This window comes from Gambusia affinis, linkage group LG06 (genome assembly GCF_019740435.1).
Source record: "Gambusia affinis linkage group LG06, SWU_Gaff_1.0, whole genome shotgun sequence".
NCBI classification, from domain to species: Eukaryota; Metazoa; Chordata; class Actinopteri; order Cyprinodontiformes; family Poeciliidae; genus Gambusia; species Gambusia affinis.
The window spans coordinates 20,644,636-20,670,999 of NC_057873.1; the positions used below are offsets into that span (position 1 = coordinate 20,644,636).

Here is a 26,364-nt window from a genome sequence, read left to right on the forward strand (position 1 = left end):
TTCCTCTTGTTTGGATTTGGCCCCAGCTGATACTAATACTGCATTCCGTACGTGTGCGTGCGTTTGTGCGTACGCACGCGTGTGAGAGCATTTGAAAAGAGAGCTTTAAATTGCTGAATTTGACGGGGAGGGATTTGTGCCACCCAGACAGAAGCTTTCAACAAAACAGCAATTTTTGCTGTAAGCTAAGAAAAAACAAAATAAAACACAGGGTGATTGTTTTACAACTTACCAGGCTTGTCATATTTATTACATTTGTTTGAACTGTCCAAAACAGAAGTACTTTTCCTCATGTATTGGACCAAAAAGACTAAAGAAAAATAAAGAAAATTTATAATTTTATATTTTGCAAGATTTTCTTGCTATCACAAACATCTATTCATAAAGGAGTCCAATACAAATTTCCTTTATGCTGATTTGCCTGAGCAAACTATTCTGGTGCAATCAAAACCTCTCCAAAACCAACAGTCTGATGGTATTTCACCTCTGCAGTGCTGCAGAATGAGGGCAGAGAGTGGGAAAGAGCCAAGTACTGTGGTTTATCACTGATCTTTCCCTCAAACAGATGCCAGAAGTGTTAGAGTGCGTATGTGTTTTTGAGAGTGTGCGGTGTTTACATTGGGATTGCAGGAGCCGAGGCTGCTTCCCGCTCCCTCTGATGATATTTTCATATCTGTGCCTCACTTTTTTCCTTCCCTCAGTTTGACTGTCAGTGTGTTGAGGCCAGCAGCCAGTTGCTCACTGAGCTCCCTGCTGAAGCCTGAGTCAAGATATCCTCTTACACTTTGTGGGGCTCGGGGGACGCAGCAAACCCTTTCGGAGCACAGGCTTGCATGGTGGAACAAAGAGAAAAGCTGAAAGATGATTTTGTTACTTACTAGAGACAGCGAACGAGGTTGTTTTGATGAGATTTCAAATATTTTTTTCCCCACATCGACAGCTAGTACAATACAAAACTAAAATAAATTGAACAATTAACAACTGAGTACCCAAGTTTAAACTAATGTTAGCTTTTCTCTGATCCATGCAAGCTAAAATGACACAACAAGGCTGAAATGCGTCGTTACACCCTCACCAATATTTGGATAAAATGCACCATTGCAAGTTGTAGAGAAACCACACCCTTTTTTAAGCCATCAGCAAGCTGGTAAGTTTCCCAGCAAATACCCAGCTTTGAGTAATTCCAGAAATTTTCAATGGAGTTGAGGTTTGGCTTTCCACCGGCTTATTGCAAGCCTGCTTTATCCATTTCAAAGCCTGCTCCGATGAGTCTGGGATCACTGTTCTGTTGGAACACCCCATCATGTGCATGTTTCACTTATCTGACACAAACGACTTGCCTCAATTTATCTTTGGTTTGGATGTTCTTCTGCAACAAATCATTAACGTCCAAGGTTCAAGTCTAAGAGACCCTTCAAAACAAACATTATCGAGACACGGACAAGTTAAATGTCTTCTAGTGAAAACTGCAGGAATTACGTCTTTGCATCTATGGGTTTAGTCCAGGTTCTCCAGTTCAGCAAGATGTAGTAAAGTAGCTTCTGACTATGTATAGTTTGGCTACAAAAAATTAAACTTAGTTTTTTAGATTTCTTTTTGTCATGATTACATTTGACGTCCCATAACTTGATGACGATAGACTTTTTTGGATTCTGTTATTCCGATGTTCTTTAGTCATTAGGGTAGGGCTGAAAGGTAAAAAGAGAGCCCTGGTTAACCCGTGTCTGCAGTTCCTCAGAAAACATTCTACCATATGGTTCCCCAACCCCACACAATAACTTGTGAGGAGTGTACACCATGGAAATTCCCATAAAGTTAATCACAGAGAGAGAGCGAGAAGGGGGGTTACAAATACACCATTGGGAGGAGAGAAAAAAAACAACTCCTTTTGAATTGTAAAAACAAATAAACATGCTTGGACTTATGGCTTGGAGCTTTTTAAACTCCACAGTGTGAATCTTTCCTGGCAGAGTCCCAGGAGAAGATGAAAGGCAATCCTCCTTTAAACACAGGCGTAGGAAAGTATCATTTATCCTTCCCCATTATGGCAGGCTGAAGCTGTTATGATCTGATAGCTCAGGTGGAGCTACCCCTCTCTTTGTTTCCAGAAGATTCACATACAAATACTTTGAGGCTCTTCTGTATGCTTTGTAGACCAAAAAAAAAAAAAATAAAAATGCTTCATTATTGTTTGTCTGAACATGTCTGGAAAAGTTGAACAACCCCAGGGGTTTTTAAAAAATTTTTGTTTTTCACAAGTGACAAATTTATTTTTCTAAAAACAAAATCTTATAGTGTCCCTTCAGTGATTTGTTTAAAACAAACTTTGCTCATTGACTCAGCTTTATTTGTGCTTAATGAAGAGACGATCAAAGAAAAACCAAGATGCTCATAGTTGTTGTCACTCATTGCTTTTTGCATTAATGGTTATTGGGAATAGATGGATGCTCCCTCTCCCTGCATCAGATGTTGTTGATTACAGTCTTCGTTCTAAGGAGCTACATGACTCACAACATCTGTTCAGTATGCCGTGAAAACCTCCTTAATATTTAATTAATCGTATTCTCAGACTACTGGGTTTGGAGGATAAATTTCTACTAATTCACAGTTGGGGGATTTTAAAAAGCTTGTGTGGAGTCATTCAGGGGTGGGTGACTCACAAACCCAGATTATTGTCTAACTTTTTTATTGTTTTTTTTTTTTTTTTTTAGGTTGCTGAAGTATTTAGCTTCTTTTCCTCTCTGCAGCTCCTGGTTTTGAATCCTAATTGAGGATTTTCTGTTTTGAGTTTGCAGATTCTCTCCAGGAACTGTGGTAAATGTTGTAGATAAATGAATGAATTTAAGTAATTATGAGAAATCAAATCTTCTTACCCTATGACTTTAAAAAAACGGATAAACCGTTAAAGCTCATGCTCTGTGGTCAGACGTAATCACAAATCTAAACTGAATGCAGGGATTTGACTTTGATGGAAAAGTAAAGTTTTTAAGGCTAACTACCCAAGGAACAAAGTAAATCAGACAGTGAATGCTAATTTAACAAAGTCTGTCCTGAAAATCATCCAACATAAAGTTATGAACACATGGAGAAACATGACATGTTGTCAACTGTTTGTGTCTACTCAATCGGTATCTAAGATCTCTGTGCGATATGTTACGTTGCTAATGGTATCAACATACCGTATATGAGATGGCCACGAAAAATGGTTCTGGAACTTTATCCTGCTGACATATCCAATAATGACCTATGGCTCATAATTCATTTTAAGCTTTCTGGCACCAAACTACCAGATTGTTATTAAGAAAATCTTCATGTTCTTGTGTCTAAAAGACTCCATGATGCTGCTCACTCCTCAAGGGTTCCCCAGAGCACATAAAGAGAAGCAAGCCCACCAAGTCATGGTGGGCAAGGACTCTTTTCAAAACTTTTTACTCAAAAGCATTGATGTTCTTGTTGAAACATTCGACTGCTTCCAGTTCAGTAATCAGCTGTGTCTCAGTCAGAGTTGGATCTCTGACATTTATTCAGCTACATTTACTTGAAAAACATTTTGAAGTGTCCCTTTAGGAGTAGTTTTACTGTACTGTATTTTTCAGTTTTACTTGAGTAATTTTAACTGACCATTTACTCAGTATTTACCAAATTATGAGTTACGCAACCTTTTTTTTTGTTCTACCAAATGCTTTTAACTCTTATTTCAGTCATTTATTGAATGGCTATTTTACTTGAGTAACAATATGCTGAAGCAGTGCTACTCTTACTTGACCACATTTTTTGGGGGACCTCTGCCCACTTCTGGTCTCAATGCACTTCAGCAACGCGCCTCCAACACGTTTAAAACGAGAAGAGGCTCTGGAGCATTTATCTGTTTCAAGTGAGGCTCCTCTGACCAAAGTAAACATCTGTGGAGTTTAGAGGGGGAAAAAAATGACAGTATATTGTTACTCTTGTGAACCTTTTTTGATGAGCATCCTGAAAAAGAACTTGTGAGCATGTAGATCTTTAGCAATCTGCTTCTGGGCATGAAGATTTGGTGCCACTGTTTGCCTATGTTTGTAACGGTGAGATCTGGAGATTTTTACCTCTCTTTCTGTGAGCATTTAGTTTTTCTGTGTATTCATTTAGATTTCTGTTGTGGCTCCGTGTTGTCCCCCGCTACCCCTTGATTGTCCCCAGCTGTCCATCGTTTCCCCTGATTACCTTCCTTTGTATTTGATCCCACCTGTGTCTGTTTCGTCATTGGGTCCTTGTCTAAGTTGTCATTGTCTTTGCTGTTAGACAGTTTGTGTTTGAGTTCTTGTTACAATGCTCACCTGTGCTGCCTGGACTTTGCACTTGCTCTTATATTCATTAAATCATCAAACTAAGTCGCTGCCTCACCTCTCTGCTTCTGGATCCGAACCTGCAAATAATGACACTTACCATCTTCCTCGCTGTTTTTGTTGACAAGACACTTCAGTCAAACAGAGATTTTTTATTTATTTAAAACTTTGTAATTACGGCTGTAACTCTACAACTCTACAGTTTCTCAGTCGTTAAGGACGTAATGATCCTGTGGTTAGACCTACGTAATGAGCCAACTTGAGTTCAGCAACCTTCTAATTAAGCTCTTGGGATTGCGACAGCTACAGATATGGGCAATTGTAGAGAAGCAACTATTTTCTTGTTGCAGTTTCCTGTCTCGTGTAGATCACGACACACTACACATACATTCCTTGAATGGTAAGTTAACTCTTATCTGTTTTTAGAAGAACAGATTTGATGTAAAAAAGAACCTTCATGCCAAAGGACTCAGCTGGTAGAATCTCTTCCTATAAAAGAAGAAGTGTGAAGTCTAGAAATGTCCAACTATGTCACGTGATTTTATACCCCTGGGTAATAAAACATTATAGATCGCTAATTAAAATTTCCAGAACACTCTCATTAACTTAGCATCAATACTAAAGTACAAATCACCCAAATGCTTTTGGTATGTTTAATTCTTGGCGATTTTGCCATTGGTCATGTTTTCTTCTCTTTTGAAATATATTCAATATTAAGGTTCCACTTTTAGAGTAAGATTGAAGAATTATTTTTTTTACCATAGACTTCAGCTATTTGGAAGCGTGTGTTTAGTTAGATAAGCTTCATTAAACCCTATTGAAAAGAAGCTATCATTGTTCTTATCGAAATGCAAAGCTCAATAATATCAAATTTTCTAATAGCGATTACCATAATTTTCACACTGTCATATAATTCGTCCTCTGCTTAATGTTCTAACTAAGGCTGAGATGATTGAGGGAGGACATCGAGGCACTTTTTGAAATTGACCTTTTTTTTTTTATATAACTGTTCTCCATACGTCCATCTGTCTTTAAGCCAGCTCTGCTGCCGTAACAGGCCTCCTATTCATACAGATAAGAGGCCAGTCTAATTGCTTTGTGGCCGTTGAGTCACGGCATGGCTGCTGATGTTCTGCCAGCACACAATCAAGATCTCTGCTCCAGATTATTGCGCTGTAAACAAACTGGTGAAGGTCTTTCCTTGAGCAAACTGTTTGACATGTTTGAAGCCTCAGTCTGATTGTGCGTTTTAGCTTTGCGTCGCGTGTGTGTTTGCTTTGCTGGTTCTCTGCTTAAGTGGAGAAACGGTTAGCTGTGCCGTTTCACCCAAGAAACCAGCAAAAGCCATCTGATTTGCTGGTGTGAGAGGAGGAAATTTCAGATGAAGAGAGCAAAATGTTTCTTTTGCAGATTTTAAATTAGCATGTGAAACATGAAAATGTTTTAATCGTCTGTAACACAATTAGATGTCGGACTACGATGCAATAACCTCGGGGGTTGCAAATGAAAAATGTTTTTCTCGAACAAAAAATGCCAATGTGCTTCTCAACAACGTCCAAGCTTTTCATAGACAAATATTTTCCCTAATTTTTGGGTTACTTTGCGCATGTTTTTAATTTTGACCTTAACACAATATTTTCCTCTTAATTTGCAAGATAAGAACAACATTTATTAAGTGATAAATCTCAGCTATTTACTGATTTTAAACAAGTTCAAAAACAATTTAAACAGCAACAGCAAGTACTTGATATTCTTTCTTGGCATGAAAATACATTATATGTACAAAACTGCAAACAGCCTGTACAGGTTTCAGGTTAAGGTCATTCTCTGATTAAAATATGTAACAAGAGAAGAAGTAGTTCTTTGTCAGCATGCGGGAGCCAGGGCTGTAAAAGATACAAACAAAACGGTGGTATGCAGGTAAATGACACATGAGATAAACTACGTGAAAGTTTCTTTTTATAATCAGATGCCTCTATGTTTCATTGGATACCTAAAGAATGTGGTCATGGAAAATCATATTTTGCAAAGATGTCAAGACGCTAAGACCTACAATGCTGCTGAATTGCTATAGTGTGCACTATGGTTATTTTAAACAGCAACCTGGCGTTATATTCCAATGTCTCACATCTTCACATTAGGTTAAAATATTGAAGCCTCGGTTTTCAGCTTGCCGAGTGAAGCTACAGTATATATTTAATTTGAAGGATATTTTGGGATGGTAAAGGGAATATTGCAGGAACTGTCCCCACCAGCAGAAAACCATGTTTTCTTTTGGGTTTTGTGCCAGACCATGATGTATTTCTATCCTTAACCAAGAGCTTTTTGGAAACAGCTATAGTTATATACCTGTAATTGAGAACAATTTAGTGGTAGAGCAAAAATAAATAAGTAAAATCCAGTTATAATAGAAACTGAATGAGAGGAAATATATATATATATATATATATATATATATATATATATATATATATATATATATATATATATATATATAAATAAAGAATCCCAAAGTTAGTTTTCAACTTGAACTGTGGCTTTTGGTGCGGCTATAGTCAGTGTCCTGCTTGACCTTTGTGCTGAGTCTGTGCTGCTGATAAATGGGCATTTCAGGGCAATCGTTCCTGTTGGCATTTGCTTCTTGGTTTGGCCTTTACATAGATTAGTGCAGCAGAAAATCTGGCAGTGTGCAACCTCAAAGCAGTCTCTGTACTTTGAAAAGTCGCAGCATAAGTTCGCCAACTGTGTTGAAGAACAACACAGTTGCCAGGAGGTGGATGGCATCAAATAATTCTGGACAAATGGAAATCCTTTCATAACATTTGAAACTGCTGAAGAAAAAAGTATCACTAAATTTTGATATCTCGGTCTTCTTTTGGGGTTTCCAAAGTCTACCGTGACTGGTTTACATTAATGCAATAACGGCAACAACTGGGCAGGAAATGGAAAAAGACCAAAGTAGCGACAAGGACAAGATTTTATTCATTTGATTTACTAAGAGAAAATAATCTTTTCAAGTCAATGTGGTCCTATTGATAACATAAGTACCACCAGCCCTTGTTAAATCATGAGTTAACTGTAGTTATCATGTTTTTAGCAAATTATGATTACTGCAAGACCTGTAGAATCTCAAAATCGCTTAAATTGTCTGAACTTTCTGTTGATTTCCTTTCATAATTGCTTAACTGTGGTTGTTCTGGCCTGATGCTCAGTTTCTCCTGTCTTCTTGTTTCTTAGCAAGCTCCTCTGATAAATTTTCAGTCGCATCATATCACTTGCTCTATTTATGGAATAAATCAAACCTGTCTGACAAAATGATGTTTGCAAAAAGAAACACATTTTGTCCCACACAACCAAGAAAAGATAAGAAACAAAGTCACTAACATATGTTGATGTGAAAGTGGTCTTAAAACTATTTCTAGTTCTTTCTGATTCCAGTAATAGCAATTGTCCACGAATTAAGAAAAAGTGGAACAAGAAGGAACCTTCCCAGGAATGGTAATGGAAATTTGCTCAAAGAGTGCACCAACAACTAATATAAAAGGCCATAAAAGAATACAGAGCGACAAGTAAAGCACTGCAGATCAAACAACAATAACAAAGAGAATGGGCAAAAATGGCTTCCCTGGGAGAATTTTAAAGTTGAAAACTATGCTTTTTCACTGGACTGTATGCTGCCTATACAAACATTATTCAACAGCTGAAAAAGTAAAATTCTAAATAATCTTTTGTTTTGGGATACGTGGTGCAAATACTCCCAAAATTATTCATTTTCTAGGTTTTATTTTTAAAACTGTTGCAAAAATCCCCGTAATAATGCGAGTATAAGTCTCCCAGAGTGGAGTTGAGGGTTTCACGAGATTATGTGTAACAAATTAATTACAGCATGGCTGTTGGTGGTTTTGCCAACACCCAGCTGGTCGTTGCATCATTTTAACATTCCTGTCTGGAACACGAGCACACTCGGAGGAAAAAAAAGTCATAATGTCATGCAGTCCCTTTGGGAATCCCGGAAACTCTGTCAGAGCCTCCCTGTGGTTTTCCTAAGGTTGTTTGGTTTTTTTGCCTTATTGCTATGGTTTTCTTTCACACTGTCCATGTCTATTGGCTGAGATATAAATTATAATTTAACAATCTGGTATGAGCATTTATTGAAATGTTCCATCGTTAGGCAGCGCCTCACTGTTTTATGCCATAAATTGACCATATTTACAATTTTCAAATCAGAACCAAAGTTATTAATGCTGTTTTAGTGCACACTCTTCTAATAATTTTACAAATCTTCCACTTCATGCTGACAAGAACACACACCACTAAATACATGAACCTTTGTGTTCATGTGTATCAATTCAGTCAAGAATCTAGAAGAAATACTTAATTTCTTTAAACAACAAAAAACCCTAAAACGTGCATTGATATTCAGTTGTCTAAATCAGTTCTTTATAGAAGCAGTTTTGGTTGTAGTTATAGCTGCAAAGTTTTTTCTTTTTGTCTATGTCTCCACCATCTTTGCACATCCATAGCGTGAAATGCTTACTAACTGAGATCAAAATTGCACTTTTTTTCTTAAAAGGCCCGTTGGAGTGTCAGCAAGCTTGTTACGTTTACAGATGACTTTCATTGAAAACCCGGGATGAAAACTTTAGCCTGCTTTGCAATTCTCAGCAACTGCTATGTTCTTTCGTCTTTACGAAGCCGCTTCTTCGTTAATGTATAAAAAAATCCCCTCTGAGTCCTAATATTGGATTATGCACAGGTACACAAGTTGATTTAGGTAGGCGAGGTCTGAAGACGTTTGGTAACATTTGATTCCTCTAAGGGAGGTGAAAGCAAATGCATGCCACACTTTTCAGATTTTTTATATAAAATCTTTTGAAAAACATGTAAAGTTACCCAACCACTTCACATTTCTGAACACATTTGAACTCTTCTATCATAAAACATCTACTGAATTTACTGAAGTTTCACCCGAGGGTGAAAATGGTTTTACACAGCAGTCACACCTTTTGCTCTCTCTCCTCCACAAGGGTCTCGAAGTGCTGGTGCAAAAATGTAGAAACACTGTTTATCCTTTACTCTCCCTTGTGACCTTTGACGTTTTGCCATTATTAGCAGAGATGTAGCTGTCATCAGTAAATCCAGTTTGTGTCTTCACAGTTTAATGGTCAAACAAGGAGCTTAGCATTCTTAGGAGTGTGGGTGTCGGTTCCTGGATAATTTAGCCATCCCTCCTGCTCGCTCGCCTTTGTTTGCGTGATTTGTTTGGCCAGATGAAAACAGGCCAGTCTTGCCCTTGTCCTGTAACCAGAGAACATTTCGGATGACTGAATCTTTGGAGCCTAAGGTGTCGTATAAATACAGTAACAAAGAGCAAAATTTGGATACAACAATGACATTCAAATTAGGAGAGACCCTGCTTGGTATCATTTGTTGGAAATTTTCTCTTGTCTGTGTTACAAATAATCAAGTCACAACATGTCAATCACTGTATTTGCATTTACAAGAAATGACCTGTGCTGTCACACAAAGTGAGTCTTCCCTTTTTCTTTTCAAACAACAAACATCTTATCAGTTTCAATCAGCATTCCTGACTGCGCGTTTCTCACATGCTCTTTAATCTGATAAAGTGTGGATGAAACGAGATAAAAGGGATTAAGCGTGATCAAATTACCCTGTGTTTCTCTTTCAAACTCTCTCCTGGCTCCAAGATCAGGATTTGCGAGACCACCGGTGCAGATTTAGAGCTCCATGAAAGTTGTGGGAGGTATGTGACACTTCTGCTCAGAACACTGAAGGTCTGAGGTTTAATTGCAAAAAAAACAACAACAAAAAAAACAACAAAAAAATGTGCACACATAAAGCAGGCTCTTAGCTCAAGCATGAGGAAATATAATAAAAAATAGGTGGAAATAAATAACCAGCAATATCAGAATAAACAGGATGAAATTAAACCAACATGTATAAACACAGATGGATATATATATATAAACACTCATTAAGTGTTAAACTATTTCAGATATAATTAATGCATTTCCCTTCATATCCACAAGCAAAGCAGTTGAAGTATTGTGATGGTGTGCTGTGATGTGGCATCCTGCCTGCAGGCAAACAAAACAGCTACAGAGGTTTAAATACGAGGAGATTTAATTAGTGTCGATTTCATCAAAAAACACCAGTCAACAAGTTAGAGACTGGCCCAACTAACTTTTGTAAAAATAAAATAAAATAAAGAAAAATGAAAAGAAAAAAAAAGACTAAAAGCTGCTTGCATCTCACAAAAAAAATATCTAAAATTAACATTTTCCATCATCTATTTTTAATTGAGCACATCTTAGGCATTTTTTATTTATAACACATTTTATTTATAGCTAGCATTGCAATAAACAGGACAATAGTATGATGTGATAAAACATCATTTGATTACAGCATTTCTTACATGATAATTCTCAACTCTCTGTCATGCAATGTGGTGAAGGTAGTGGGTAATTACCTTTATTCAAGTCCAAAACAAGCCTTTTCTCCTCTTTCATCTGAACAGCCACTGAAGCATGTGGTCTGCTGATTTCTCTGTTGTTGCCTCAAGATTATCTCTTTAGCAACTTAAGTCGGAATAACACTCAAACTGACAGGCAAATGAACACATTCATCAAAATAGATTGCACACTGGTGGGCTGCAAATGTAGTTTAGTCATGCTACATAGATGTAAAACAATTCAGGCAAACCTTCCACCTAAAGTAGAGTACAAACATTGTTGATCTGCACTGTTTGCCAGTGTGTAGTCATATAATTTCACCAGAACTACACAGGCGGCATTTAGTGGATGTCAGATGTAGCCTAAAGGTAAAGTAATAACAGAGTAATTTACAACATGCTGCATAAAAAGGCATCCATAAAAGCAGCGTGAAGTACCTGGAGGAAAACCACCACCATCCCTGTGGCTCGCAGGGAAACTGTGGCAGGAAAAGTGGGTGTGGACTGTGGAGTGGGTTTCCATAAGTACACCTTTGGGTTGTCGTCACTTGGAAAAAGTAGTGATAAGTTTGACAAATGAGAGGAGTAGAACCGTAGAACAGCTGAATGAAACACATCAGGTAGTGATGGTGGGGTGGGAACACCTGGAAGGTTTTCTACTCACTGCACGAGGCAGCATTCATGAATATAAAAACCAGCCACTAACCTTGTTCCTATAACTTATTATGCTTTGCCTGAACTTTTAAATCACAGAGAGCACATGAGTTGCGTATATGACTATTTTGAAGTTGTTGTATTCTGGTGTAGACTGAGAATGTGTTTAGAGAGGGAAAGATGTGGGACGTCAAAGCATAGGTCGTGTTTTTCTGTCAGAACAAGACAGAAAAACTGGTGCCTGCTATTACCTTGAGAAGGTTACATTACTGTCACAGTGTTTATACAGGTAAAATAAAAATTCCACCAGTGCAGCTCATCCAAAATGCCTCCATCAGAGTCCTGACGAATACCTCAAAAATGGATCCTATCACATCGTCTCTTAAATCGACAAGATCTAAACAAGGTGAGGCAGTGTTTAGTTTCGGCACGCATCGGCTCTCGAACGTCCTCCTGAAGACATGAGATGCGCAGAAATGGTTGGGTAATTTAAAGTAGGAATGATAACAAAAAAATTTACCAAAGTGACAGTCCATGTCTAACATTTTGGTTATGTGGAGAAAGGCTTTTAATTAATCCTATTCACAGTAGATGTTTTGTTCATGCTGTATTAACATCACATTCAAATCCGGTTCTCGAGGCTGGATGTACAGCAACTTTTAGTCGTGTTTCTGCTTCGGCAAGCCTGAGTCAAATACTGAGGTCATTCGCTAGACTGTGGAGAACTTGACTGCATTATGTAATTGAGCCATTTGATTCTGGTGTGTTGTGCCAGGGACACATCTAAAGGTTTCCGGACACCGACCTTCCTGTTCCATCTTTATTTGCAGAAAATTGCCAAAAGTAGGTGCAGAAAGTGATACAGAACATCAAACCAGGGTATCTGTCAATCCATAGCTGGGCTTTTTTTGCTCTTTATCATAACAAGGTCAAAAAAATTACCTTGAAAGACTTCAGATGATCAAAAGAAAATTCTCATGATGGTATCTAAAATTTTAACTTTGTTTTACTTGTAAAGCCATAAATAGTCTGGCTCAATCTTATCTTAACGACTTCATAGTTCCCTTAATTTCCAGCGCAGCCCTTCACGCCTAGACTGCAGTTTTTATTTGTGGTTCCTGCAGCTTCTGAAATGGGAGGCAGGTCTCAAAGTTATCAGGCTGCTCTCTGGTGGAGCCAACTCCCAAGCTTTATCTGTGAGCACCCTGTCTATTTTTAAGACTGAGGCTAAAGCTGTGCTTTAGCTAAGTTTGGGTTGTCTTAGCTTAGGACCAATTTTCACTTTTCAGTTTGATTTTTCCAGTTTGTTCTCCATTAACAGTTGGGACTATTTTTTGAGGCCCCATATTTTTGTTCCATGTATTTTACTGCCTGTTTAGTTTTAAACTGGATAAGGCAAATTGCTGCAACTTGAGGTTTTTTCCTATTAAAGGAAAGTTTATTTTGGCTCCTCAGTCACCCTATGTTTTATAACACACTTCATGCACTGTATTCCACTAAAAAGTAAATGCAAAAGGACAATTCATTAAAAGATGAATGTATGACATTGTATAATTCTTGGGAAAAAACATTAATTTGTAATACCAAGTGAAACTTTATTGCTAGATTTTCATTTAAAATGTGCCACTCTGGCCCCTTTTATTTATTTAAACAGCCAAAACCTTGGCAAACTACAAATCTTGTTCTATAGATTGTGAAAGCACATAATAAATTAAAATAAATTACTCTCTGATTGGAAAAGCGATTCCCTTAGATTTTCTGGCCAAAAAAACAAACAACACATTTTTAAAAAATGCAAATTCATAGACTAGTGCGTTCACGGCATAAATATGCACCTCCCTTCATCATCTGCTGTAAAAATCAAAGTCAAAGTTCAAGAAATGCATTGCCTAATTTTAGTTCAGCGTGCTGCAGAGCTGTGTCACTTTTATCTTAGGCCCCTGCTTCAGCTGTCATCTTCAGTATGCAGCACCGAATGTCTTCACCGGGGCCTCACTCACTTTTCAAATCTTTCTTCAATCGGCCCATGAAAGACGACTCCTGCAATTTAAAAAAATAAATAAAATGAATTTAGGTAAACTGGAATTATTTTACCTCAAGGACAAAGGTTTATGTTAAGACTGGGTTTTAGATAAGTAGACACCCACTGCCCAGTTCAGATAGTGCAAGATGGTTCAATATTGAAAAACCTTGCAAGAGTTCCTGTTTAATTTTTTGCATTTTGTAACATTACAACCACAAAGTTCAAGTTATTTGGAGGCGCAAGAGATAATTCTACATTGTGTTCAAAATGTTTTAAAAAACAAAACTTGAGAAGTGTCCCCCTCCTTCAAGACTTTGTTGTCATATTTGCCTGAGGTTATGGCTGCTGGTTTTGGGGATATTTTTCTACCAGGTTTGCACAACAAGAGATAAAAAAAAAACCAACACCCAATTCTTTCCAAAATGGCTAGGTCTTAGTCAAACTTGATGAGGAGAATCTGTGAACAAACCCATGAGAAACAAGAAACCTTCAGGGATATTAAACATGTTCTACTTCGTGTTGGTCCGTCACATAACATCCAAACAAAATACCTAAATGGTCCTTTAAAGACTTCTGCAAGAAACAAAGTTTCAGAGTTAGGTTGTTAGTGAAGAGTAAATTTATAAAATAAATCAAAGTTCAAATACGTCAAAGAAGTTATGATTTCAGCTCTTCAACAGAAAAAATCATGACTATAGGGGGAAAAAAAGAGAAGATTAAATTCGTAACATTTTCACCATTTTGTTTTCACCAATGACAAGATTCAATTTAAAGTCTTTCATGTCGCATGTGAACTCAAACATTTTTTGGTTTGTGTCTTTCATGTGAGCCCTCTGAAACATTTTATGCTTGCTTTCAAAGTGAAAGATTTAGATTTGCCAGAAAACTCAATTATATGGGATTATGGGAGCAAATTGATCTCTTAAAGCTGAAATGACAAATCAAGCATGGTGATAGTGCAGCACATTCCTGATTATAAATGTTTTCAGAGCGCTCACTGCACTCACTAAAACACACAAATCACAACTAAGAATTCATCTGATTTGATTTTACACACTCGCTACAGACCATAATTTGTCTCAAAGCCTACTGACATATTTTCAATTTTTTTTTCTTCTCTGCCTCATTGAAGAAAAGAGACCTTTACATTAGGACGTGACGAGAGCGGGTGTTTGAGTGTGTGTGTTTGTGTGTGTGAATGTTTGAGTGACTTCATCTTGGTAAAGAGGAAAACAGACTCTACTTTATAGTTTCCCAATCAAATCCTCATGCGCTGATCTAATCTGTCAGCACATGCAAGCTTTGATTTCTGCTGGTGTGTGTGAAGACTCAAAGTTTTTCACAGCCTTTTGTGTGCCATCAGGGAAAAGTAGGAAAATGCTTATGGTGTTTATTTTTATTAAGTTGTCACTAAGTAATCGTCCTTTTATACACCATAACTGGTGGGCATGGTTTATTGTCAGAACTAGGAATTATATTTCAAGTTATAAAGTAATTATGTGTGTTTAATGCTTATGAACGTTATAATCATGTATAACTTTAAAACCTTGAAAATGCTCGTAAACTCTTATCTTAATCACGACCTTGATTAAAAGTGTGTGTTGTCAGTGTTCTGTGTGTGTTTAGACTAGTTGAGCGATGGTAGATTTCATAAGAGTAAGAGAGACATTTAATTGTTTTATTGGATGTAAACAGTAACAGTTTTTGTTCATTTATTCTTGTGTTACTGTAGCATCGAGACCATAACTTGGATGCCCTTGAACAACATAAACACAATGATTCTCACTGCTACAAAACTTGAAACATATAAAAGAGTAGTTTGGGATGTCATGCGTTTCTGCAAATAGATGTCTCTGAATGTTTCACACTGGAACGTTAAAGCAACCATTTAGGGGGAAAATGTTCTTATTCGTTTTCTGGCAAAGAATGAGGGACAATGATTAGTTTCATTACTTGGGTTTGTATTAAGTATTGCCTGGCTGGAGGACAGGGAGAGTTGTTTGTTTGAGATTTTTTTTATAGCCCATGCAAAAATAATCCCTACTGTTTCCTGCGTCTCCACTGATTTTTGAATGTTGCTGGACTGGGTGAAATCTAGAACAAATGCATCTCAGGAAAAAGCAGTCAGTGTCCTGACAATTTTAGAAAAATGTCAATAATTTGGTGTTCTTTGTGACTGACAACTGTATCACACAGTGTCTCTCACGTTGCTTTCTCTATGTAGCCAAACTGAACTAAATTAGGGGTGTAAAGAAAAAAAAAAAAAAAAAAAAACGAAAAAGACAAATCCTACCACTGTCATTGAGTCTTCAAGCTGCTTCAGCTCCTCATAATGGTCTCGAGAGTCTCTCAAAGGCTGAACCATGATTTCTTCAATCTGAGGGAATAGCTGGTCAAAATACACATGTAGAGTAAACAACTGTTTCTTTTTTTTTTTTTTTTAGAAAAGAGAGTGCTGTATTAGCAATTCACATTTGTCCAATACCTTCATGACTGTCTCAAACATGGGGATGAGGACAAACTTGATGAATCCAATCTGAGCTGTGGGTTTGGTAACTTTGTCTCTGTCCATGAAGGGAGCTACTGGAAGACCCTCAGACTTCTCCCTGTCACTCTTAAAACCAAAGAGATCACTGCTTTAGTATTTTGTCATGTTAAGATTAGATGATTCTGGTCAAAGGAAATTCACCTGCATGAAGTATTCCTCCAATAAACAGTCCACCCACGGCTCAGCAACCTCAGTTGGCCTCACCTCGTTGGAAATATCGCAGCACTTGATCAACACCTTCTGCAACTAAAATAATAAACATAAGCCCGTTCAACCTCAAATTCAACAGGTCCAAGAGCTGAGGACTAAAACAAGTGCAGCTGTGAAAATAATCTGTCGTGCTTGTATTTCCAGTTTTAATTTCTCATTCTTCAGAAACGCCTTGTTTGTGACTTTGGCTCATTGCAATACATTTCGTCACAAAAGGCCCGATCCATAAGAGTAGCAGTAGAGCAACATTAACAGATGGGGATTTTGTTGGTGAAAATGTTTACATACACACATCACATGGTCCTCGTTGCTAAAATCAAAGTTGTCCAGTTTCTGCCTGAAGCCTTCAAGAATCTCACCGTGCCTGGCCATGTCAGTGGCCAGAATAAGGGTGATAATAGCCTGAAAACATGAAAGGAAAGTAAAAATCTTTTTATTATTATTTAGATTTGAAATCAACATACACTGGCATTCAAAAATAGTCATAGCTCTTAAATGTTTTCAAATTTAGTCACTTTACAACCACAGGCTTGATTGAATTGTGACCAACCTGAAGTAGAGCATAAGTCTGAAGTGAAAGAAAAGGCATAAAAGGTTTACAGAATTGCACTGTATATTTAGCTCATTTGACCTTCGTACAACACAATACATGTTGTATCAAAGTGTGCTAATGTGCTAATCGTGGATTGTCCATGATGGACTGCATGTTCAAGCATGAGGGTGTCCATATGTGCTCGAGGCACCAGGGCATCCTTGGCTGCACTTCATTGAAAGACTTTGTTGTCATCTCATCTGATCTGCAGCTGCATGTCTTGGACACTTGGGAGAAGAAAGGGGAGAAGCTGTCCACTGATCACTTCGGTGGTGAGTTGATTTCAGTGACGGGAGAGGATGCCCAGAGGTTGGGTTAAACAAAAGCATGCAGCATGTACCCAAATGGATTTATTTTGGCTAACTTTTTTGTTGCCAAATACTGGGTTTGTCAGAAAACCCATCGTTATGACAAAAAAGTCTACAAAAGTTAAGATAAGTTAAGATATGAGTCTGGACAGAAATAAGTAAGATCATCTTTGCTGATTCCTTGTGAAATCAGAATCGGAACGATGCATAGATGTGACAGCAGTGCAAGAGATTCAGGACAAACAATATCTCACCTGTCTGATCTTTTTAAATGCCTCTGGATCAACATTTGCAAAGATGTTGCACTCAGGAAGCGAAAGGATCTGAAAGGCCACAGCACAATGATGGTTCTCCAGCGGGGAGATGTCGTTGTAGCGCACTGCCAGCTCCGTGCGAGCGTTGATTTGGTATCTGATAAACGGATGACACAGTAGAATGGATCTGAGATGGCTGGATAGTAAGTTCTCATGAAGGTTTTCTGATAAGGTTTTCACCTGCATAAAATCCAGACACAAACGCATCAACATGATTTGCTCAGTGGGAATGTTTTCATACCTGAATTCTCTCCAGGCTGAACTAGTTTCACAGCTCATCAACAACAATGTTGTGCAGAGTATATCAAAACATAACGAGGGTCAGTGGACTTCTCCAGTGCTGCATATGTCAACATTACTACAGACATAGGAGTGAGTCTTACGTGTTGTTGTAGCCAGGGTGGTCCAAGTCATGACACACCGCTGTTGTCATTAAAATTCCCAGATCTGTGAGGGTCAGCTTCCCCTACAGGGTAATGGATGATGAAACAAGCCTGGAAATACTGTCTTTAATTAAATAATCTTACATCTGGTTTTAGTAAATAAGATTGGGACGTATTCAATGCTTCATAGCTCTTTAATTTTTTATATGTTTTGCCACAATAAAATAGCAAGCTTCAATTTTGCATGCATCAAAATTGATGCATGCAATTTTTGCATGCAGATGTAAAAGACAAACTTTTACATCTTGTTAAAGTTCAAGATGTATGAATAATTTTGAAAGGCCCTGAACAAATATCTACCATACCTGCAGGTTGCAAAGGTGAATCATGCCGTACATCATCTGACTAACACAGAAGCAGTGTCGAAAGTTGTGGAAAGGATTGTTGCGATAGTTTTCCTGTATCGCCAGCTAAAAAGTAAAGAACACACACTGTTTTTATATTACAGGATATTAAATTAATCTGTGTTTCTAACAGAAATACGTAGATTAACGCGCGTCTGCTTTATTTACCAGCCAGCGTTTGAGTATGATGGGGTTCATGTTAAATTCCTTCACCAATCCCAAGTCATGGTACATAAACTCCAGACAACTCAACATCTGTCACCACAAATGGAGAAAAATAATAATAATTAATAATAACATCCTTCTTTCTTGGAGGTGAGAGGGATAACGTTAAACCGTAATGATGGAAATCACCAAACCTCATTATGTTCCCAGTGCCAAACGTCAAACGTTGGCTTCTTCAGTGCCTCAATGGTCTCCTGAGACAGTGTGTACTGAATGTGGCAGATAAACGAACACGGTCAGAAAATCCACACACATCTTTTGTGAACTTCAGAGGCTGCATTGCGGAGAAAAATACCTTTGGGTAAGTGGGGACATCTCTTCTAGGTGTGACCTTCTTCCCCTCTTCTGAGAAATTGAATTTGCAGGAACAGCTTACCCTAAGGTCAGAAGTAGACACAGTAAATCAATCTTCATTGTTGCTATTGTTTTAATGTACTCGGTGTGATGCCGTGTTTGAAGTCTCACCTACTTCCACCTCTTGAAGTCATCTCATCTCGAAGTTTCTTCAGATCGTTTTTACATTTTTCGATTTCGACTACTTTCAAACCCTCCACTGAAACAGGGCGAATGATAAATTTGAGTTCCCTATCAGAGTTTTGTAGATGCTTCTCTTTTTTGTTGCCCACTCACTTTCCACTCTCTTTTCCAACGCTGCCAACCTGTTGGTGACCTCAGCCTTCAGCTCACTGATGCGAAAGGCTCTGTCTCAGACAGTTAAGAACAAATGAGAAGTCAGCTCTGTTTACAAGCGATTCAGTTTACCTCTGAGGGCCGTCGCGGTTTCAAGAACTTTTTGCAAAATGGCGATGGGAAAGCTTCAAAAGATGAAGGTGTTACCTGGTGAACTGCTCTGCCACCTGAGACAGCACGCTCTGAAACATGTCCTCCCTGTCTGTGGCAAGAATAAAAATCTGATGAGCCGTTGAACACCAGTACAATAATTTCCCATACGATTTTCTTAAATTCTTTACCTCCTGGCTGATCAGAAGATAGCGGGACAACTTTGTAAAGAAAACTGTTAAGAAATCAGATGTGAACACTTTAGTTTCTCCCTTATCGTATCATCTGGCACTTTGAAGTTCGTTTAGTGCGCCTAAAGAGCTGATGAATCCATCAACGGATGCAAACACTTAAAATCAAAGGATGCAACATGACTTAAAAGAGTTTTGACTTCGTAACTTAACACCTTGAAATAGGACCTGTGTCTCTTTAAGAAGCTCCTGCTCTTTCCAACACTCCATATCGTCACAACAATGTTAGTTCATTATCCCATCTACAACTATTAGGAGAGTTGGACAGAGAAGAGGTTCACATGAAAAGCTCTGCAGACTTGTAGTTCCACCAGATGTTTGCTAATTGTTGCTGCCGCTAGTCTGTATGAGCTGACTGTCAAAAAGTTGATTTTACGTAATTTTCCATTTTTAAGAAAATGGAATGTGAGGAAATTTAAACAAAGGTGCAATATTTCTACAGTATGTCTGGTAAGTTACTTTGGAGAGTTGGTGGGCATTGTGGCATCGATGGAGACCATGGCACCTTCTGGATTTACAACCTTAATGGCAGAGTTCCTGTTGAAAGACAATGAGATTTGAAGAAAAATGTGAGCATTACATGTGAGTATTGCATGCAATGCCTCACAAAAATGCTCATCACCCCTTTTGTTTTACATTTTGCCACATTAAAACCACAAACTTCAGTTTGGTATTTCTTACCACCACCAATCTGAATAGTTTGGTGGGCATTGTTTTTTTTAATAATTATTATTCAGCCCCTCTAGTTTATGGTTTTAGAATAAAACAATTTGAAAACCTTTACAGGGTGTGCAAACTTTTGCAAGTGTATGCTGCCATATGAAAAAAAAGACAAAAACGTAACATTAACTTGAGAGTAAGCCACAAAGCTCACATTTGTCATTAATCCTCAGTTTTCATCTGTAAAGTATGTCAACATTTTGCTACACAATAGAACAGAATGCTGTCTAAATTGTCCCACAGTGGGAAAAGGTTCATATATATATATATGTTTGTATGTTTACTCGGTATTTCCTTATTTTGTAATGTGAAACCAAACCAAACAACAAACCTGGGAAGGTTGGATGAGGAACACAGAAGTTCCTTGATGTCACACGGACTACAGTGCTGACTGAAAACTACCTGAAATGTCGTAATTCAACAAAGTCAGATCCAAGGTCAGACGGCAGAGAAAAACGATTTGCATAAAAAGCCTCTATGTTACACAAATTCATAACATCGAGGTCATACAATTTACTATGGGTTTTTTTAAATAAATATCTAAAAAGCATCTAAGAAAGTGAAATGAGTTTTGGAATAAGCTAAAGGCAACATTGCTGTGTGGGAAAACTTTGACAGAAAACAACAGCTGGAGTGTGAGATTTCCCAGAGACCTTAAAGATGTCACATGCAAACAAATTAGTCTAGTTTACAAGAGTAAGTCAGCACTTGCAGGCTGTGAAATTGAAGGAATGAACAATGATTTACAGCAAAGATCCAGAAAACTGTAGTTTTCATGGGAGCAGGGGCATTAGCCCCAGCTGTACGGCAGAAAAACAAAACCACACCGCTGTCCAAATCATGGGCTTGAAGCTCCTGTGGAGACATGTGTCATAGCCAGACCTCCACTTAAAAAACCTTTTGCATCACTAGATGTGGAGTGCTTCTGCTTGTGCTTGTTATTATTTTGAACTATGATGTGTCAAACCTGAGCCTGAAACCGTATGTTGTAGCTGCTTATAGAAGGCTGAATTTGATTTATTTAAACATTATTCAAGATTTATGTCAAAAACAATTAACATTCAGAGCACTATAAAAAAAAAAAAAAAAAAGTTTTCCAGAGTCTTAAGGATGCAGAAAGAGATGTGTGGATTGTTGGCAGCACCTTAAAGGCTCACTGACATTCTTCAGTGTCTAATTTTAGATCCTTGTTATGGTTCTTGAATCCTCTGGGATATTGTAATTGCTGTTGAACAGGTAACTTATGGTTTAAGTTTTTGTTTATCACAGTTTGTTTTGATGTTTATTTTGCTCTAAACTCCCTTTCCAGAAAGATAGGTGATCTTTTTTTTCATGTTATTGAGAGTGAACTCAAAGATAGGACAAAGATGAAAGAAAAAAACCCCAAATAGCAATATTTGGAAAATAAATCAAGAACTTTGTTTAATTTTTATTCTGTTTGTGTCAAAGTTATGTTGCTTATGTTAGCTAGTTTTAATAAATTTTAAAAAAAGATAATCTGTTCAAATATATAATGACATTTCAAACATACATGGAAAACTATATAATAGACAAATTTTCAAAAATATCTCTTTTGTTGTTTATAGACATTTATTCTTATTGATTTTGTTTGTATTTGTTCCTGTTATTACATTTGCTGTTAAAGCTCTTTGCCTCTCTCTCTGGTGCTCATTGTCTTTTTGCAGGCATAACAACATAATAAATCCATGAATAAGCTTGTGAACTGCGAAGGGTTTGAGTAACAAAGTTTTAATCTTTTCAGTCGTGAAATGATTCTGTTCCTGATGGTGACAATAACGTTTAATGCTCTTTGATGTGTTTTTATTCTATGCTCCCTGACAATTTCATTCATGCATAATCCAGTCTGTGCATATTTAAGTGTGGATCCATTTGATATATAGCATTTACCAAGTTCAATAATACAAACTCTTCATTTGAACATGTACAGTTAGTCTCACCTTCTGCACCTTCCCTTCGACATCCAGGTAAATGTTTCTGGGGGGGAAGGATGAGGAACTGGACCCCATGGCGCTTTTTTGTCTCCTCTGCTAAACACCTGAAGAGGTTTCACTTTGGAGACCCAGTTAACACCCTGAAGAGTCAAAATCTCTGTTCTGCTTCTCAGGATATGCTGGAAATAGGTTGATGTTTTGGTATGCTTTGCACAGGCAATAAATACAAATCTGACAAACAAAAAAATAAAAAATCAAGCAATAACTACAAACACTATGTCAACAACTTAACACTTAAGTCATATTTGTAACAACTTGAGAACTTTCAATGAGACAATGGACGTAATAAATGGATAAAACAAAAGTAATATATACAATGCTGAAAGAAATCAGTGCATGTAGTGAACTCACGGTGTCAGCGATCCTCCTTCTCCCCCATGGAGACTGGAAACAAAGTCCCAGGTGCAGAAGAACCGGCTTACTCGCATCTCACATGACAGCGCGTTTAGACACAAACAACCGCATGCCCACTGACATACAGTAAAAAGGAGAGGGAGGCTGTGAGTGATGAGGCTGGTGACGCCGGACATGTGAAAGCAGTGAATATAAGTAGCACTTGTTGCCATGGGACTGTCACCATGGAGAATAAAGAGACAATCATCAGGTCTGAAAGAGTAAGAGGGTTTCAGACCAGGCAAAAGATGTTCAACTATGTTTGCAAATGATTTAGCCTTCGCCAGTTCTTCACTGGAAAATACCTCAAGCTTGATTGAGTTTTATGAAAAGTGCATTTGAACAGAGAACCGCCAACCCACCGCCAGCAGGGCGGTATTACCAAACAGGTTTCAGTTTGGTAATAGTGAAACCTGTTCCACTGAGTTGAAATGTCGATTGGTTTCAGGGAATAACATTTTTTTTTTAAATCAGCAAGTTAAATAACATCAAAATGGTATAACAGTGTTGTTAAGACAAGAGACAAAAGATAGCTACAGCTATCAAATCAAAGTCTGCCTCCATTCAAATCAGTTTGTCTGTCATACAGCTTTTGGTTTGTTATTTAAAAAAGGAATTATTTGCTTTTGCATTGTAATAAACATTCTAATATTTCTAATATTCTAAAATTCAAAATACCTTTATGCTGCAAGTAAGGCTCCATCAGCATGGGACAAGTCATTTTGGGAAAACAAAATATGCTATTATAGTATAGATTACAAAGTAAAAAAAAAAAAAAAAAAAGGAAAATATATTGTCAGTTAAATAATTTTGCTCCACCCCCTTTTAACATGATTTGAATAAAGTTATAAACATATTTCAAAAAAGTAAAGATTTTAAAATAAAACAGTCTTTCTGCAGGGAATTTCAGATTGACCGACTGGTGTTAACGAGGACATCTGCAGCGGGGCTCAAACAGGCGGCAGGAGGTGATTAATTGGAACTGGGGCGCGTAGATCAGCTCCTGTCAACTCAGACAACACCTTCTCTCCACACACCTGCAGACCCACAAACACACATCCTCTTTGTACTCTGAAGTGATGCATTTCCCCCAGAGTCTAATTACACCCCTTCCCAGCTCTCCTGCCACACCAGGAGGAAAGATGGAACATGACCGGACAGACTGTGTGACCAGCGTTCAGTAAGTGAGATCACCAGAGATTAAAAGAAGCTTTCCAAAGCACAATACTAACCCACTTCCACTCTCTGACAACGTTGCACAAGTGATTATGCACCAGTTTTCTGTGGGTTTTTCTTTCCTTGTTGTCATGTGAGGACACCGTGCTGCATGTGTATTCATGAGTGCGAGCGCCAGTGAACAAATGGTGCATCCTTTAATACAAAGACAGCAATGAGCAGATCAAACCGAGCGGATCTGATGAGGTTATGCAACCTCGGGACTCACACCTTCAGCGAGGGAAGATCCATTTTGGGATAAAAGCAATCGATAACATCGGGAGGATTTCCATAACAAAACATGTGCAGCTGGACTTCTGAGGGGAACGCATTATTCTGATTATACTAATAGATCGGGCCTGCTTAACTGCATGAATTTTCACACATTTAGTTCACATGTAAATACACCTCGTTTAATTTTTTTTTAGCCTGTTTTGATATTTTATGCTATTTCAATGTTTCTTTAGGACTTGGCAACATAAAGAAGGGGCAAATAAATCATGGAGTTGCTTAACTGTTCCTCTTATGCCTGGATAGAGCTGTCATGTTGGGGCAACACCAGACAAAACTCAAGAATGAAAAATTAAGAAACTAAAGACAGAAGAAAGAAAAGACCCTTAAGGAAATACTAATGAACTGAGTTTGGCAAGACCTGTTGAGCAATAATATAATAACAAATATGATCAAAACCCAAAATTTAAACACCCAAGGATTCTACCTCAAAAGACATATTTGCATGGTGTAAGACTTGTAGTTTTCCAGATAACAGATTCTCCCACTTGAGCTTTGGTTCTTGCAGCTCCTCTGGAGTTACAGGCCTCTGAGAAGATCGCTCTCCTTTATGCCAGGTGGATGAAAATATCCTGGTTGGCTTTATTCCTGGTCTCTGTCCTTGATCTTTATCATACTGTTGGTTTCCTAATGCTCTCTAACAAACGTTTGAAGCTTTTATTGAAGAGGTGGATTCGTGAAATTCAATTACACCCACTGTGAAGCACTTAGTGATTGGTTCAGGGGCATTGAATGCAACGTTAGATTTGAAGCATGTGTCATTTTACTTCTACTTTACAATTAGTGCTTCTCATTAGCCCATCCATCATCTATACTCGCTAGTCCCTTAGAAGGTTGTGGAGGAGCTGGTGCCTGTCTCAAGAGGGGGAATGTGGAATAGTTAAAGGAGTATGAAAGCTTTTGCATGGCACTGTTATTTTTTACACCAATCAAGGGGCTTTCTGTGTGGGTTTTACATCTCACCGCCCAAGGCAACACAAACAAGCAAGTGTTGTGAGCCTTGAAAAAATACGTTATCTGTCAGTTACACCTCAAAGTTGCTCTGAGTCACTCCATGTATTGCAGTAGGAGTCAGCATGAAACAACGCTTTGTTCATCTACATGACCTGCTTGGGAAAATGATGATAAGGCTTCTTGATATTGAGCTTTTAATACCCCGGATGGTAAATAATTCTGTTTAACAATACTGAAGTTTGTATCTGCTTTCCAATTCAAAAGCACATTTACTCAACTTCATCTCATTTGAGTATCATACACCGAATCGAGCATCTTTAAAATGCAACCTGAGATTTCTGAGACCTGGTCTATTTCATATTGAGACAGATGTGAAATGCGGTGTGTAAATTGGTCACACCTAGAGTAATTTTTTTTTCTAAAATGAAACCAGATGATTTAAAACATCTGCATGTTGTTTGGATGGATGGATCATTTTGAAAGCACCAAATATCAAAAACTTCAAAATTAGCTCCACAATTCTGGAGCCCTCTATTGAGTTTTTCTATGAAATGTAAGAAGAGTGTTATTTGCTGTGTTCATTTATTTTACATGCACTTGAAGTGGATTTCAAGCTTTTGGAGGCAAGTCAACGAATTTACTTTTCTTGCTATTGACTATTTTGAGGTGCGACTGGGTTGTTTATTCAGGGCAGAAAAAAATTTGCTGGTGTTACTCCTCACTACTGCTTGACAGGGACTCACATGCACAAACATGCACACAACAGGACCCCGGGGGCCACAGTGCTAAAGACAAAAGCTCAATTTACAACAGAGCTGGTATACAGAACTCCCTCTTAACATAGATATACAGACAGAGCTGTCCTCTTGGGGATTTCTACTGTTTTAGTTTTTTTTTTTTTTTGGTCACATTTATTATTTCAGATCATCGAACAAAAGTTTAAATCGTAGCGTAAATACAAAATAGTGCAATCAAATTATTATCATTTTTGTGGGAGGAAAAAACTTACTTTTGATAAAATAAGACAAAAACGAAAGCTTAAAAGATAACACTCTCACTACAACAAATCGTGTCTCAATTTGAATAAACTTGAAAATCAAAGTTATTGACATCTATTAGGCATAAATTGGACTACCTGCTCAGAGTTTATGTGTTTAGTTGTGCTTCTCTTCTAGATGAAGCCACTAAAGGAGCTACTTGTGCCATTACCTCTTTACTTTTTCTCTAATTAAACAAGTACGTATGGACCAGTTTTGTGGAGTTCATTTATTCTTTCCTTTGTGTTTAATTTCT

At 37.8% G+C, this 26,364-nt stretch overlaps 1 protein-coding gene across 4 annotated transcripts; it reads right to left on the reverse strand.

The window, feature by feature from the left end:
• Nucleotides 1-9,326: 9,326 nt before the first annotated feature.
• On the reverse strand, nt 9,327-22,749 carry pde9ac (phosphodiesterase 9ac). 4 transcript variants are annotated; one of them, XR_006370938.1, is made up of 21 exons: nt 22,570-22,749; nt 22,165-22,389; nt 20,538-20,608; nt 19,946-20,023; nt 19,427-19,470; nt 19,293-19,347; nt 19,086-19,156; nt 18,921-19,008; nt 18,751-18,832; nt 18,590-18,664; nt 18,399-18,485; nt 18,192-18,296; nt 17,827-17,909; nt 17,384-17,540; nt 16,518-16,631; nt 16,161-16,265; nt 15,957-16,085; nt 15,765-15,860; nt 10,813-13,488; nt 9,994-10,119; nt 9,327-9,620 (listed from the first exon to the last, which is right to left on the reverse strand). XR_006370938.1 is itself a non-coding variant. In XM_044120590.1 (19 exons), the coding sequence occupies exons 2-19, from the start codon at nt 22,231-22,233 to the stop codon at nt 13,441-13,443; spliced, it is 1,557 nt and encodes a 518-aa protein (XP_043976525.1). In that variant the 5' UTR covers nt 22,234-22,337; nt 22,570-22,749; the 3' UTR covers nt 10,341-13,440. The 4 variants fall into 4 exon arrangements, 3 of the variants coding, with proteins under 3 accessions (XP_043976525.1, XP_043976523.1, XP_043976524.1); XM_044120590.1 differs by lacking the exons at nt 9,327-9,620; nt 9,994-10,119 and having other exon boundaries at nt 10,341-13,488; nt 22,165-22,337; XM_044120588.1 differs by lacking the exons at nt 9,327-9,620; nt 9,994-10,119 and having other exon boundaries at nt 10,341-13,488.
• Nucleotides 22,750-26,364: the final 3,615 nt, after the last annotated feature.

Coding starts and splice junctions, on each gene's coding strand:
- pde9ac (XM_044120590.1), bottom strand. CDS start 22,233: ATGGGGTCCAGTTCCTCATCCTTCCCCCCCAGAAACATTTACCTGGAT. Junction 20,609..22,164: donor TCGAAGGGAAGGTGCAGAAG/GTGAGACTAACT, acceptor ACGACATTTCAG/GTAGTTTTCAGTCAGCACTG. Junction 17,910..18,191: donor TTCACCTTTGCAACCTGCAG/GTATGGTAGATA, acceptor ATTACCCTGTAG/GGGAAGCTGACCCTCACAGA.